Source organism: Harpegnathos saltator, unplaced genomic scaffold (genome assembly GCF_003227715.2).
Source record: "Harpegnathos saltator strain DR-91 unplaced genomic scaffold, Hsal_v8.6 scaffold182, whole genome shotgun sequence".
In the NCBI taxonomy this organism is placed as follows: domain Eukaryota; kingdom Metazoa; phylum Arthropoda; class Insecta; order Hymenoptera; family Formicidae; genus Harpegnathos; species Harpegnathos saltator.
The window spans coordinates 1,560,368-1,574,508 of record NW_020229964.1 but is presented as its reverse complement, the minus strand read 5'-3'; the positions used below and the strand labels follow the sequence as shown (position 1 = coordinate 1,574,508).

Genomic DNA, 14,141 nt, shown 5'->3' with positions numbered 1-14,141 from the left:
GGCCATTGTGGCATGGTAAATTATTATTTGCAGCTGGGAAAACGCGTGACGGATAGTTTCCGTCACATAATTACACGCACGATGTTTCGCTGTCGGTTTTCCCCTCGGCGCTGGACCCTCCGCTGGGACTTTAAGTGAAGGTCCGATTATACCGAGGTTGTTCGCGAAATTATCGGTTGAGTCTCTGAAGCCCTTAACTGCGTGTCTTGGAGTGAACGCTCCAAGTGCCTCACGCCGCGCAAGTATCAATGTGTGGTCGATTTTAATTTCCCACTTTTGTCGAGAGTCGTTGAGGTTATGTTAAGCACTGACATTAAACATTAATGAGACGTCGTTAAGTAGTAATCCCCGTCGAGGAAAGATTTATCTCGAGATTGCGGCGGGGAATTTTCGTCGTTCAGCGAGCAATACCGATAAAGTATCCCAACACACACCAATGCGGTTCGTTCAGGGTACGATTTAGTAGCCGACAAGCAGCAAGTAACAAACAGCAGCGCAACCGTTACTTATCATTTCCCGCTCAACAATGTAGGTGCGATACAACACGTGTGTTGCACAAAAAGATTACATTGTTGAGCGGGAAATTACAACTAACAGTTACGTAACTGTCGCTCGGTGCTCGCTGGGAATATTCGATCGGGGCGAGAAGGCGGGAGTGTCAGGCAACTAGAAGACAAATAAATCCAGCTAATTACGACAATACAATTTATTAAATAAACTCTCCTAATCGTGTGCCGTACGATCACTCTTTACATTTATACAAAATTGGAAAACGGACTTTCTTCGGACTCTCTCTCTCTCTCTCTCTCTCTCTCTCTCTCTAAATATGCGTAATAGAGATTCACTGCTTTTTCGCGCATTACTGCGCAAACTCGGCGCCATTTTTGCGGTAGTCCACTAGGCGTTTATATACAAAAGCGATTGAAACGGCGAGTCAGTGATATTTACAGTCTATTTACAACAACCCACACGCTCCTCCTGCGGACAGTCGCCGTCGGGCTCGAGGAAACTCTCGCTTCCTAATATCGGAGGGCGCAAACGCGATCTCGTCTGTGAGAGCGTCACCTTGAGATGCGCGATCGAAGCCCTCGTCGACCAATGACCGCTGCGGATTCATCCCCCGAATTATAAGGCCCGGACACGCAGAAAAACTCGAGCGGTAAGACACATATCCGTATTCATAGTCCTTCCTTATCTTAAGAATGGAGGAAGCTTCGATAAAGGATTCCTTGAATCTCCAAGGCCACCTTATTTCATAAATAGATCTCGAGTCTTCCTTCCAGAAGGAAGGAAGGAAGGAAGGAAAGAAGGAAAGAGGGCTACATTCCGATATTGTTAATATTGAAACTTTATAATATACGTGACACGAGCTGTAGATTTTTAGTACTAGCAGTGGATATCGGATCGCAGCTATAACTTAACATCAGTTTAGCAGTGCATATTGTAATATGGATAAAGATAATAAAAGCGTACATTATACGGAGCAAGAGCGAATGCTCTTGGCGCAGCTTATCGCTGAGAAGGTTATCGAAAAAAAAATCCTTTGTCAGGATCATTTAAAAATTCGTTGTCCATTGTCCTTTCTTTTCTTTATACACTTTCAGTCTGAAAGCGCGACATCACAAATAAATTGTAATGGGACAAAAATGTTGCAGGTTATGTTTGGTTTATTCTGCGCATTATGTGCTACAAACTTATTGCACTTTTGTGCACTAGTTTAGAAGTGCAGCGAAAACGAACAGATCTAAGGTAATTTCCGTCTCAAGGAAGCTCGTGACTTTCTTTGAGATGCCAGTAAGGCTTCTTGTTTGATCAAGGAAGTTTTATGAAATGTAAAATGAGGAATAAGGAATCCTTATTTCTCAAGGAAGGACTATGAATACGGGTAATAGGCAGTGAGGAAACTCACTGGTCAACACTTGATTACTCTTCTTATCCGGCCGAAAATCCAACTGCGATTGCTCAATTTGTTTGCCGCTCACGCCTTCTTGCACGAGTTCTTCCGTGTGGCCGGGCCTTTACCCGTCGCGTTGCGACGGCACGATGTCCCGTTTTTCCACAGCTCGCGACTGATTTCTCGTGTTACGACTCGACGACAGGCCGCTCCGGGTGTTCGGCCATCGCGTGCCGCTGCTCTCATTCTCTCGCGGGGTGCTGGGCAATCGGGTGGTGAGCCGTCAGGCCGGGGTGAGAGAGCATTCCTACGGGATAAAGGCCGGCCGGCGTGAGGATGCTCGGATGCGAGCCGTAGAGCGCGGTGTGATGCTGCCTGACGGCCGACATTCTCAGCTTCTCGATTTCCGCCTCTTGCAAGCGCTTCGCCTTGGCGCGCCGGTTCTGAAACCAGATCTTCACCTGCAACGATAAATCACGCGGAATTTACAGCAGGGCATAATATTTAGCGCGATGAGTTTCGGTCGCGCGCGCGCATGCGCACGCGCACGCGCGCGGCGACTAATGCGCAGCGGAGCGCGGCTCGCCGAGTGCGTCGGCGTGATTTAATGATCATTCGGCACGCAATGACGTCGGCGATCGGCCGTTTCCAAGCGCTCGACATTATAGCGCGCGTATCGCGAGCGTAAATCTGTATACCGGGGAAAATAAATGGCTAGGCACACCGTGGCTGGATGGCAGAATCCCGGGCCGCTTTTTTGTCCAGCGAGCCGACGCGAAGCGAAGAGGAACGAGGACGAGTGTTTGTCCCCGCGGCCGAAATTAATTAGCACCCGAGAAATTTATCACGTACGCACTGCGTTAAGGAATATTATCGTCGTACCGGTCATGTCGATGTCGATATCTATCGTTAATGTGAGGTTGCCTCGGTGTTCATTGGACCCCTCGCGAATAAATCGCGCCGGCTTCACGACGGCTTCGCGAGATTCGCTCATCCGTCCGTCGGCATTCGCAACCCGGACACACAGAAAAACTTAAGCAGCGAGGAAATTGGCTGGTCAAAATTGATTATATTCTCCTTACGGCCCAAAAATATTCAACTATGATTGCTCAATTTACTTACTGCTTACATTTTACCGCTTGAAGTTTTCTGTGTGTCCGGGCCTTAAGGCCATTGCACGTAGGAGAATTTTAACCATAATTGTAAGATCGAAAGAAAACTGATCAATCAGAATCGATTGTTCTCCTTGCGTTAGAGGAATAATCGACTGTGATTGATTAGTTTCAATGGCCTCAGATGATGGACGATCTTGATTCGATTTTCAGAAAATCGATCTTCTCTAAAAATCGATCTTTTAAATCGATTCTTTCGGACGTTGCCACTAGTTGAATTCTTCGTTGTACGAAACACATTAATCAATAAGCATATTAACGGGTCGAAAATCGATTCTCTGTCAAAAAATCGACCTGTGCAAAAATCGAGTAGAAAGGAATCGATTTTCTGCAAATCGAATCGAGATCGCCCGTCACTGTTGCAAAGTGGGCAAGTCGAGATCTGGTGGAATATTTTAGAACACGATTTTCATGATGGCGTCTCGACGACGATCGATCGGGTCCGAAGCCGACAAATAACCTCAGACATATCGCGGTCGCAAACGAACGGTTGCCTTTCGCTTTAGTTTCATCGACGTCTGTCTTAACTTCTTCGGTACGATTGTCGATTTTAGTTGACTGCCGCAAAATGGATAACTACAACATTTGTTATAACTGTTGTAAACAATATAATATTGCTTTGTGTACGCGTTTTGAAACTTATACTCATAGCAAACTTTACTTCGAAATTTGATTTTTTACTTCTTTATGTCTGCTTGTTTTTCATGTCTACTATGTTTGTTTATGTATATATTTATCGTAATTGTATGTAATTTGTAATTTTTTAATTAAACTTTTCAACGTTATTTTTTTATTTATTGAAAGTAAATTGTACATATTAGTAATACTACGTATAATGTGTATGTGTAAAACATGTATACACGGTGTTTAAAAAAAAGGTTTAGGGCTCTAAAGACATATAATCCTCACAAGATGGAAGAGAGAAAGTCTCAATAAATGTGGGTCGAAGAATTAACAATGTCGGAGTTATGAATAATTATTTATTTTAATTAAAACAAATAGTTTAATTAAGCCCGGCTGTGGGCTTATGTACGATGGAGCTCCAGCTCATTTTGCACTCAGCGTTTGACAACATTTAAATAGATCCTTCGGTGAAAGATGGATTGGACGAGGTGAACCAGTTTCATGGGCCTGATTTAAATCTCCTGTACTTCTTTTATAGGGATTTCTCAAGAGCATGGTGTACTCTTCACCGATAAACGACATAAAATTACATCGGAAAATACAAAATGCCTGTCAAATAATTAGAACAAAGCCGAGAATTTCTGAAAGAGTTCACAATTCTACGGTACGAAGATGTAAAACGTTTGCGGAAACAGGAGGAGGACATGTAAAAAATCTTGTGTAAACTTTGTAAGCATTAGAGGTGAGTAGATCACTTGCTACAATTAAACAAATAAATAATTGTTCATAAGTCCGGTGCTATTAATTTTTCGACCCACACGTTTATCAGAACTTCTTCCCTACTTGCCTTTAAAGAAGGAATCCTGTCGTTAGGATAAAAAAATTGATTCGTTTTATTATATTTTCTGAAAATGCATGTTGTTAAAAACTCATTCTAAAATCCGTATTAAAAAATTCAGAAAATTACGAAAGTTACAACCTATTATTCGAAGCGGCGCACAAGTCAAAATCAGAGCGCTCACTGGGTCTTTCAAAGTTTCGTCATACAATTGCTGCAGAAACAATCCTACGAAACTTAGAAATGTAAAAAAAAGTTTCATGAAGTCGAGAAGAATTCATTATATGGACCTGGAATTGCCGATTAGGCTGAAACTTACGTAAGTACTACAAATATGATTGAGTAGTACATGAAACTTTAAATGTGTTTTTTTCGAAATGACTGCTTTAACTGAACCCTACAATTTGAGACAAGCTAATGAACCGATCGACTTCAGCATGTAGTTACACATTCGAAACATGTCTCTTTATCACGTGAACTAGCGAAATAAAAAAATACTAATTTTTTATATTTATTTTTACCGTAAAACTATCGATTTTTATAGCGATTTTTCAAATCTAATTTTTAAATGTCTTAAAATTATCAAAAAAGTAGTTCGTTTTTTATTTCCCTTCAGACGACATAGCGGCAAATTCGTACATTAATTATCTTACTTGCGTTTTTGTCCCAGTCTACCATATTTCGAGATTTTATGCGAGCCATGAAACGGTTAAACATGTCACGTTATTTTTTGTGTATCTGCTACATTATTATTCATATAACACTATAAAAACTTACTCTTACAAGTTGATACATATTATTATTTCTACCAAGTTTGAAATCAATCGTCCGCTTAGTTTCCGAAATAAAAAGCTCGTGAAAATAGCCTATTTTTTTAGCCTACAGACACGATTCTCCCCACAATGTCTTGAACCCTTTTCTTTAAACACTCTATATATAAAAGTATTTCGCGCTACGCTCGCTTTCGGCTGTCAAGTAACATTACGGGACGCGCGAGCGCCGTATCGAAGAAATTAGTCGAGGACTCTGAGCGCAAATCGTCGCCGGGACATCTCGCCGTCGCGCGGAAACGACAGACCGTGAGACTCGCAATCGCGCGTTCGTGCGTTGATCGAGTCCGATGACACGCGAAACGCCTTTCGGGAATCGTTGGCGGAGTCGGGCTTTCAGCTGGAGATAATTGGCCGGTCATCGCGTGCTATCGCGGAACGCGTTTCAGCCAATTTGTAGTCTATTAATAAAATTACCGTCTCCTCTTTGCCTCGCATTGCCGCGGCTCCCGGGTAGCGCGCGTTTTACGTGCGCTAATTACCGCGCATCTGGTAGCGGCCGCGCGCGCGCGCCATCCAGCTATAACCAAAGCATGGGAGACACGCACAGGCTGTTTTGACTGGTGAATGGCAGCCGGCCTCGGCGAAATAAAAGTGCCGAAAGATACGAGGGCCGCCGCCGCTGCCGCCGCCGCCGCCGCCGCCGTCGGCTTGAAATTCAAGCGGACGACGCCGGGGATCGACTGCCGCGGCTCACCCGGGGAAACGACAACTCTAACGACGGGCCGCATTGCTAATGCGCTGATTTGACTGTGTAACGAGCGCAGGATTTATCACAGCCTCGACTTCAAATATTAAACACGACTGGATTTGATAAAACGCTATTTTAATTCTCAGGCGCGCTTGTGTGTGCACCGAAAGAGAGTGAGAGCGAGCGAGAGTGAGCGAAAGAGAGAGAGAGAGAGAGAGAGAGAGAGAGAGAGGGGGGGGGAGGATAAATGAGATGAACGAGTTAATTAGAAAGCTGGAGAGCCGAGCGACAAAGTCCGCGCAGACTTGCGAAAGGACACGTCTCTGAGAAAATTCAAGGAGTTAGCGAAATTGGTCAATTAGTATAATAAGCGGGCCATCTCCGCTTCTCTCGTGGTTCATGAATATTTACATCCATATTTTTATTTAAGCGAATTTAGCTTATCGCCGGCATGTCGGGACATAAACAGCGTCAGCCCGTTCAGAATAAGGATAGTCGGACGTACGAGTGCGCTCTTGAGTCTCGAGGAATTAGCATTCGGTCGATTTATTCGCTCTCTCTCTCTCTCTCTCTCTTTCTCTCTTTCTGGGGAAGGAGAAAGAAAGGGTGAGGAAGGGAAGAAGGAGAGATCGATGTTTACCTGCGTCTCCGTGAGGCTCAACGACGACGAGAACTCCGCCCTCTCGGCGACGCTCAAGTACTGTCGCTCCCGGAACTTCTTCTCAAGGGCCAGCAACTGATTGGTCGTGAAGGGCGTCCTGGGCTTTCGGTTGGGCTTGTGCTTCCTCAGGTTGCACTTGATCTTGGCCGGCTCGCCGTTCTCTGCAAGCGAAAAAAGGAAGAGCGCCGTCTCAGTCGAAGTGCATGTCGTCCAGCGGGGAACAGCGACGAGCATTACTCTCGTATGTACAAACTGACGGACAGATAGTCCTACCGCGAAGGTGTTCCGCGGGGATCCGGTAGGCCAGCCACGGAAAGGGCCCCGAGACCGCAATGCCCCGTTTTTGCCGGCCTCGAGCGGACGGAACAGCCCGGCGAAGGCAAACGCATCTTTTTAGGGCGCAATTCATAATTTTTCCGTCGGAACGGCGCCGCAAACTGGCCCCATTACTTTTTTGCCGGCCAACCGCAAAATTCCGGCCGCGAATTGTTTCTACACGGCCGGGCCTCGCGACTACCGCTCGCATAAGAGCGCCGATCGTAACGCCTGCAGTTCGAAGGGGAAGGCGTCGCTCCCGCGCCGAGAGGCCGCCGCCGTATTATTCCTCGCGCTCGTCGTTTGGAAAAAGCCGCGTCGCTTATAATTGCACGTTCAAGAACACGCGGCTCGTCGCCGTGCTTAGCGTAGCGTCACTTTGTCGTTGCCGTGATCTCGCGCGGCCTGAGTCCTGCTTAGGCAGATCCGGATTTTATTCCTGCCTGCTTCGTTTTCAACGTACTCAAGTCGAGAGCAAAGACAGACGCGAGTTTGCGAGGTTTCGTTGCTTTACGGACGCGGTCAATGCCGATCGAAGCGTTTTTATCGCATTTTCGCATATATACATATAGTTTATAATTTAGTGATACTAAATAAAATTTTTATATATATTTATATATATTTAAATATTCAGTAAGTAAAATCCTGATATAAATGGAAATATCCACATAAAGATAATAAAGATATGCTAAGTTTCTTATTGTAATAAAAAGAATAAATAAATTTTCTTAATTTTCTATTTGCAAGAAATTTATCTATAAATAATATATATATATATATATGTATATAAAAATGGGATAAATTTATGTAGAAGCATTTATATTTAACTGGAAGCAGAAAGAAGTGAATTATTGCTGCTAATTTCATTGAAAGTTTTTCCTGTTTAGAAATTATTTATATACATACAAGTCCGTCTGTATATATATTTATCTCATTTCCACGTATTTCGTTTATATATATATAAATCCATTCATAAACACAAGCTGCGGAGGTCATCGCATCCTTCCCGTGGTTTACGCGGCGTTTGCCCGTCGCTCGTCAATAGAACGCAAAACTGTCCTGGCATTTTTTCTCTCTCGATATTCATAACACGCACTCGGGATCAAGTACAGACGTTTAAATACGTCCACGTGAATGCTCGGGGCAGCCAAACGTTCGTCACACGAGGAACGTCGCTTGCGCTTCCACGACACGTGCAGGATGATCGAGAGCGCGTCGAGCCACCCGCGAAGCAGGAAGGAGTACAGGGCGCCCGCGGTATTGGAATATATCGGTTATATTCCTCGAGATTTGTCTCGAGACAATTGACAGATTTGTAGAGCGGAGGCGAACACAGCTTCTGTGCCGAGAGAGAGAGAGAGAGAGAGAGAGAGAGAGAGAGAGAGAGAGAGAGGGAGAGAGAGAGAGAGGGAGAGAGAGAGAGAGAGAGAGAGAGAGAGAGAGAGAGAGAGAGAGAGAGAGAGAGAGAGAGAGAGAGAGGAAGCGAGCGGAGATCCCGGCGAGACAAAAGGCCACGTCGTCTTGCCGGAGAGTTCCGCCGCGGAGAGAACTCTGAATTTCAAATTCGTCGTCGGAATCGCCCTTCGCTCATCTCTCCTCTCGCCCTGAGTCCCCTTTTCCTCTTGCCCCGCGCACGGCGAGATTCCCCGCGCATCAAACCCGAAGACTTAAAACGCGCCATGCTTGATCCTACTTGGGAATTGTCCTTTGTATACGTTTCCTCACCGCTCGCTAAGGGTTCCAATTAGTCTCGGCATCCGGTGATCTCGAGCCCCTCCCCCCGATTCCCTCCCCCCTAACCGCGATGTAGGGCCGCCGAAAACGCGGGAGCTGATTTCGATGCTGCCGCGAAGGCCTGCCCGGTTGATCGGGAATGCGCATTCGAAATAATTAGCCGATTCCGCTGAGATAGCGTCCGCTATTCCGCGAGGGGGGTGAGGAGGAGGGAGGGGGGATGGAGGGGGGGGGAGAGACGCGGTCGTCGTACCTTTTGTCGTCGCGTGCGAGAACGTCGTCCGCCCCAATTTCGCCGCGACGCTTCGATGTTCGTTTCGAGTATCGCGAGGCGGGGAGGGGGGAGGGGGAGGAATTTCCGGGGAGAATTTTTCTAGCTTGGTCCCGCGAGAAATTTGCCGGCGGCGAGCCGTAGGCTCGAGGAGCTCCCGCGTGCTCTCGCACGACACGCACCTGTATCACCTTGGCGGTAAACTCCTTTTTACGGTGCGGAATCACTTATTTAGGATAATCACGGCGAAAGAGCGGCGGCGTAAAACTTTGAAGGGGTGCGCCCCGGTAGCTGTGTGTGTGTGTGTGTGTGAAAGTGCCCTCCACGCGAGAGTCCATATTTCAGAATTACGGCGCGTTCCGCCGCGTATATTCCGCGCCCGGGATCTCGTCCGGGGATTTTTCACGCTCGCGAAGACCACGCGAGCGTGCAAGTCCATCTTCGCTCTTGAGCGAAACTTTCTTGTTTATGTGCTCCTTTAGTGGCATTATACATCACTCGGTCGTTAGTGCAGCTGAGTATTGCCGACAGACCGCGCTGTAGAGTCTCGACGGTAGAAATTCTTCGGGACGGAGACATGATAATCGAACAAATCCATGTTAACTTGTTTGCATAAGGAATCGATGAGAGGAGATCCGCATATAGCTGACACGTCGCACCGCGAAAATAAAGCGGAGAAAATTGACTGGCAAAGGAGGCGGCGAATTCGGCGATGAAAGTGTCGGAACATCCGAGGATCGACAAGTAGGTTGTAGGAGGTTAGAATGTCGGCCGATATTCGATCGACGTCTCGCGCGATCTCTTGCGTAAAGGCGGATTCACACCTTCACGCAGAAAAGCAGAAAGCAGAACAGCAGAAGAGAGAGAGAGAGAGAGAGAGAGAGAGAGAGAGAGAGAGAGAGAGAGACGCTAATAGTCTCTTGTGAGAGAGACAGACTACCAGCGCGAGTTCTGATTGGTTTCTGTTTTTCTGTTTTCTGCTTTTCCGCCAAGGTGTGAATCCGCTCTAAGAACCGTCGATCAAACGAGAAACACGTGAGAATCGTTCGATGCGGTCGAGCGACGCGACGGTAGGCTATCGTTTAGCGGCGGCCGAGGTGGCCGTTAGAAAATCAATTTTCGCTTGTCGATATTGCTCGATTTGTCTCGGGACACCTTTCCTCCGATAATCATCCATTGTTTCGTCGAGCAAAACGCACTTGGGCTCAGCGCTAGGTCTCTCTACTCGCTCGTTTAACGAGCCAAAGTGACGACGCGTATTGCTCCTTCGACGCTCGAGTTTTGCAATTCATTAATCGCCTGACTAATAAGTTCCGCAGTTGATCACTCGAGACTTGTTTATTAATGAAGATAATTCTACCTGACTGCGTTTGATTCTTTTTTGCGTGACGTGGCTGTCGGCATCGCGTTTACATTCGTGATCTACAAATTTCTAGATAATTATCCAGTCTCGCCGTCTCGCTTTGAGATCGCCGATTGCCACTAATCGAGGCTGCAGAATCGTAAACAGAAAGTACACTCATTCGATTATTGCCGCGAGACGATCAAGCCTCTCTCGCCGGGCTTATGTTCTCAAGAGTATCGTCACGTTCGGTATTACGTATCGATAAGAAGCCGAGTTGTCTCGATACAATATAGCGACGAGAAATTGCCATCCGTAAACCGCGCTTGTAACCGCGTAATCGCTTTAGCCGCGATGAACCATGAAAAGAATTCGCCAAGAAACACCGACACGGTGATTGGCGCTCCGCCAACGTTCAAAGACTGTATCCCAAACACGATTGTCGTCGCAGCGGCGGATAAACAGTACGGCCCTTGAAAATTAGAACCGGAACAAATAACGACTGCGACCCGAAAGGAGAGATCCACTCCTCCGAGCGATGAAAGCGACTGCCACTTTTCGTCTCGGCATTGAAACATCGAGATATGATCTATTCGTCCTTTTCTATTCACGATCCGCCCACAACCGAAGCGCAAGTCATTAGACACCCGCAGTCGTCGCCGAGTACATGACGTTTCTACAGTTCTACCTTGTTCATTGCAACAAGCTCGATCGCGTTCCACCGCGAATCAACCTCGACGTAAGAGAATCCCCGCAATTTATGATTCGCGACCAATTCGTGCCTGCACTCTTCCTTCTTCAATAACTAGAGTAAAGCATTCTTTAGTTGTGAGACTCGCTTAGGATTGTCAGATTTCCTAGTTGATAGGGAAGGACGGCCGAAAATTTCGATGAGTTAAAAAAAGAAAAGGTCGTCGGGTATGGAATGCGTCTGTTATCTTTCCGAACGTCAAGTATCAACTGCATATGTATACATTTATATATCTACATATCTTGCATATTTGTTATTGACATTGTTATAGACTATATATTTGTTATTGATATTTTATTGATTGTTATTTTAGGTAGTGACTCTGATAAGTCACTGCAGCAGCATATCCGACAAGCGAGAAAAAAGGAAAAATCCCTTCGACGCGTTAGAGCAGAACAAATAGCGTCCTTGGCAGGACATGAAAATTTGGCTAGAAAGAAAGACAATCCGCCGCAAAGGAGGACATCTGGCAATCTTAGACTCGCCTCGGATCATTAAAATATTGACCGAGATCGTCAATGATGAGACGAGTGAAATCGAAAGGACGTTGCTTCTGCTCGTGCCATAAATGTCGGTTCATAACCTCGATTTAAGCCGTAAGCGTAAGCAAATTGACCAATTACAACCGATTATTTTCCTCACGGTCAAAGATTAAGACTGTGACTAGTCACTTGCTTACGACTTAAAGCTTAAAGCGAGCTTGACCAACACTAAGTCCTAGTCCACAATCTTGCCTTAAGCTCTAAACCGTAAGCGAATTGGCCTACTACAGTCGACTATTCTTGTGACAATCGACTGTGATTGGTCAATTTATTTACGACTACTTTGCGGATTAAAACAAAATTGTGGGTCAGGATTAAGCTAGTAATCGCGAAACATCGCCGTTGCCTCGCAAAGTATCCCGACCCTTCAACGACCCTTCAACGACACGCGCAGGTCAAAAGTGGCCTCTACAGCGTGGTCATTCGACGAGATCGAGAGAGCGACGGATCGTTAGTCAGACTGGCACTCACCATTGAGAGGAGCATGATGAGAGAAGTGCGACGGGAAAAATGTGGCCGTCGCGGCAGCGGCGGCGGCCGCTGCGGCGGCTGCAGCTGCATTCTGGTGGCCGCCGCCCCAGACCGCGGGGTGCAGGCTGGGCGGGATACCGGGGATGCCTCCGAGGGTGGAGAAGCCGCCGAGGTAGGCTGGCGTCGGCCTGACAGGAGTCGGGCTGGACGCATGGTTCTGGAGATCCTCCACGTCCACGAGGCTGCTCTCGTCGTCCTCCTCGACGTCGTCCGTCTCGGAGCATCTCGAGCGGGCCTCGCCGTGGGAGCTGCTCCGGGGCGATTGCGAGCCGGTGTCCTGCTGGCTGATCTTCGGAGATGAGGAGCAGCCCACCAAGGACTCCGGGGTGGTCCTGGTGTCGGTGGTGCTGAGACGCACGCGATAATCCACACTTCCTTCGGTGGGTCGCCTGGATGTCTCAACATTGCCGGCCAAGTCGATGGCCTCGGGGTACCTCGGTGACGTCCTGGAGTCCGAGGCACCGGGAGGAGACACGCAGTGCGTCAGCCTGGCCTCGTGATTGGGGCCGGGTGAGGACGAGAAGATGCACCGGGACATCTTGAACTCATAGGGATGCTTTGGCATGAGCGACGACGAGTTGACGGTGGTGATGCGCGGCTCATGTCGAAGCGGCGAGTACGGGACGACCGGTGAGGACTTGGGCGATGTTAACAGGCTGTCCTGCCTCGTTGAAGGCTCCGACGGCTTCCTCGTATCCGCCAGGAGGGCCGCCACGGAGAAGCTCAATCGATGAGCCGGCCTGGCGCTCGCCTGCAGTGCCTGAGTCTCGTCTGACGAGTCGGGACTGGTCGATGCAGGCGTCACCGGCGAGGTCATCCTTAGTACTGTCATTCTCGGATGACGGTCGGGCACGTTGCACGCCGACTAACACTGCTCTCGTGGTCGCAGGGATGTTTCTCGGTGCCTCCTCGGGCCGAAGAAGTCCAGAGCGGCTAGCCGCTCATCTCGCGATTCGTCTACCCGTAGCGTTCACTGCTTCACCAACGTCTCTCTCACTGATTCGCGCACGTTCTCCCGCGAAAAGCCGGAGTCAGCTTAGGTCGGGTTCAGCGTTCGCCAGGTAACTAGCCAGCCAGCAGTCCAAATTCGGAGGATGTAGCGCGAAGACACATCGACGTTACACCAAGGACATCGTCCGGCCTTTGACAGGTCCGTTGGATCAATGATCGCTGATGACCAGGACTCTCCGGTAGCCTCCAGCCAAGCCGAGCTCTCCGTGTGGACTGAGTTTGACCGTTCAACCAGCCAGCACCGCCCTGATTTTTCCTTTTACCTTCGACCGGCTACTCATGGTGGGGTCGATGCTGTCGTTAGAGGAAGAGAGCTCTGTCCCAAGCAGAGTGGGGAGTCCGGACGATAGAGCGAGAGGGAGTGGGCGAAAACGGGGCGAGGCTGGCAGCTAGCAGCAGGGGCATTCCTCGCGACGCTCCGCCCCATGGCCGGGTCGCAGGAGCAGGCGGAATTATCTATACACCGATTTTTGTACACCGCGAGGGATAAGTTTCTCCTGTAGCAAACGCGACGCGCCGTCACGGAGCGCGAGCGCCGCGCGGGTTCGGGGGAGGGGGGGAATAGAGATTTAATCACCGCTCGCTTTACTGCGTCGGAGACGGTAATGAGCGCAATTGAGCAATTAGGCGGGGTGATTAAGATTGAAAAAAAGAAACATTAAAAGAGAGAGAGAGAGAGAGAGAGAGAGAGAGAGAAAGAGTGGATGAAAGATAGTTTTCAATTGTCGCCGCATATTAAATGGCGCTGATAAACCGGAGGAGGTGGTGACGTTTGGTCGTGCCGTGGTGAACACGTTACGGCGGGGAACCGTCGTGGGAAAGTTGTGGGAAAGTCCTTACCTCTCTGCACGTTCGTTGTCCTTTAACGACAGACGCAAAGTTGAGGCTTCCTCGCCGAACTTTTCGGTTTCTTTGAAATTGTTCCGGAAAATTG

At 48.0% G+C, this 14,141-nt stretch overlaps 1 protein-coding gene across 1 annotated transcript; it reads right to left on the bottom strand.

The window, feature by feature from the left end:
* Positions 1 to 724: 724 nt before the first annotated feature.
* On the bottom strand, positions 725 to 13,418 carry LOC105182485 (muscle segmentation homeobox). Its single transcript, XM_011139940.2, has 3 exons — positions 12,137 to 13,418; positions 6,690 to 6,871; positions 725 to 2,355 (listed from the first exon to the last, which is right to left on the bottom strand). The coding sequence occupies exons 1-3, from the start codon at positions 13,026 to 13,028 to the stop codon at positions 2,137 to 2,139; spliced, it is 1,293 nt and encodes a 430-aa protein (XP_011138242.1). The 5' UTR covers positions 13,029 to 13,418; the 3' UTR covers positions 725 to 2,136.
* Between the last annotated feature and the right edge of the window lie 723 nt (positions 13,419 to 14,141).

What these genes read in the sequence shown, in the direction of transcription:
- LOC105182485 (XM_011139940.2), bottom strand. Translation starts at nt 13,028, where the DNA reads ATGACAGTACTAAGGATGACCTCGCCGGTGACGCCTGCATCGACCAGT. An exon ending in TCATCATGCTCCTCTCAATG is followed by an intron (nt 6,872 to 12,136) that starts GTGAGTGCCAGT and finishes TTTCGCTTGCAG; the next exon opens with AGAACGGCGAGCCGGCCAAG. An exon ending in TGAGCCTCACGGAGACGCAG is followed by an intron (nt 2,356 to 6,689) that starts GTAAACATCGAT and finishes TTATCGTTGCAG; the next exon opens with GTGAAGATCTGGTTTCAGAA.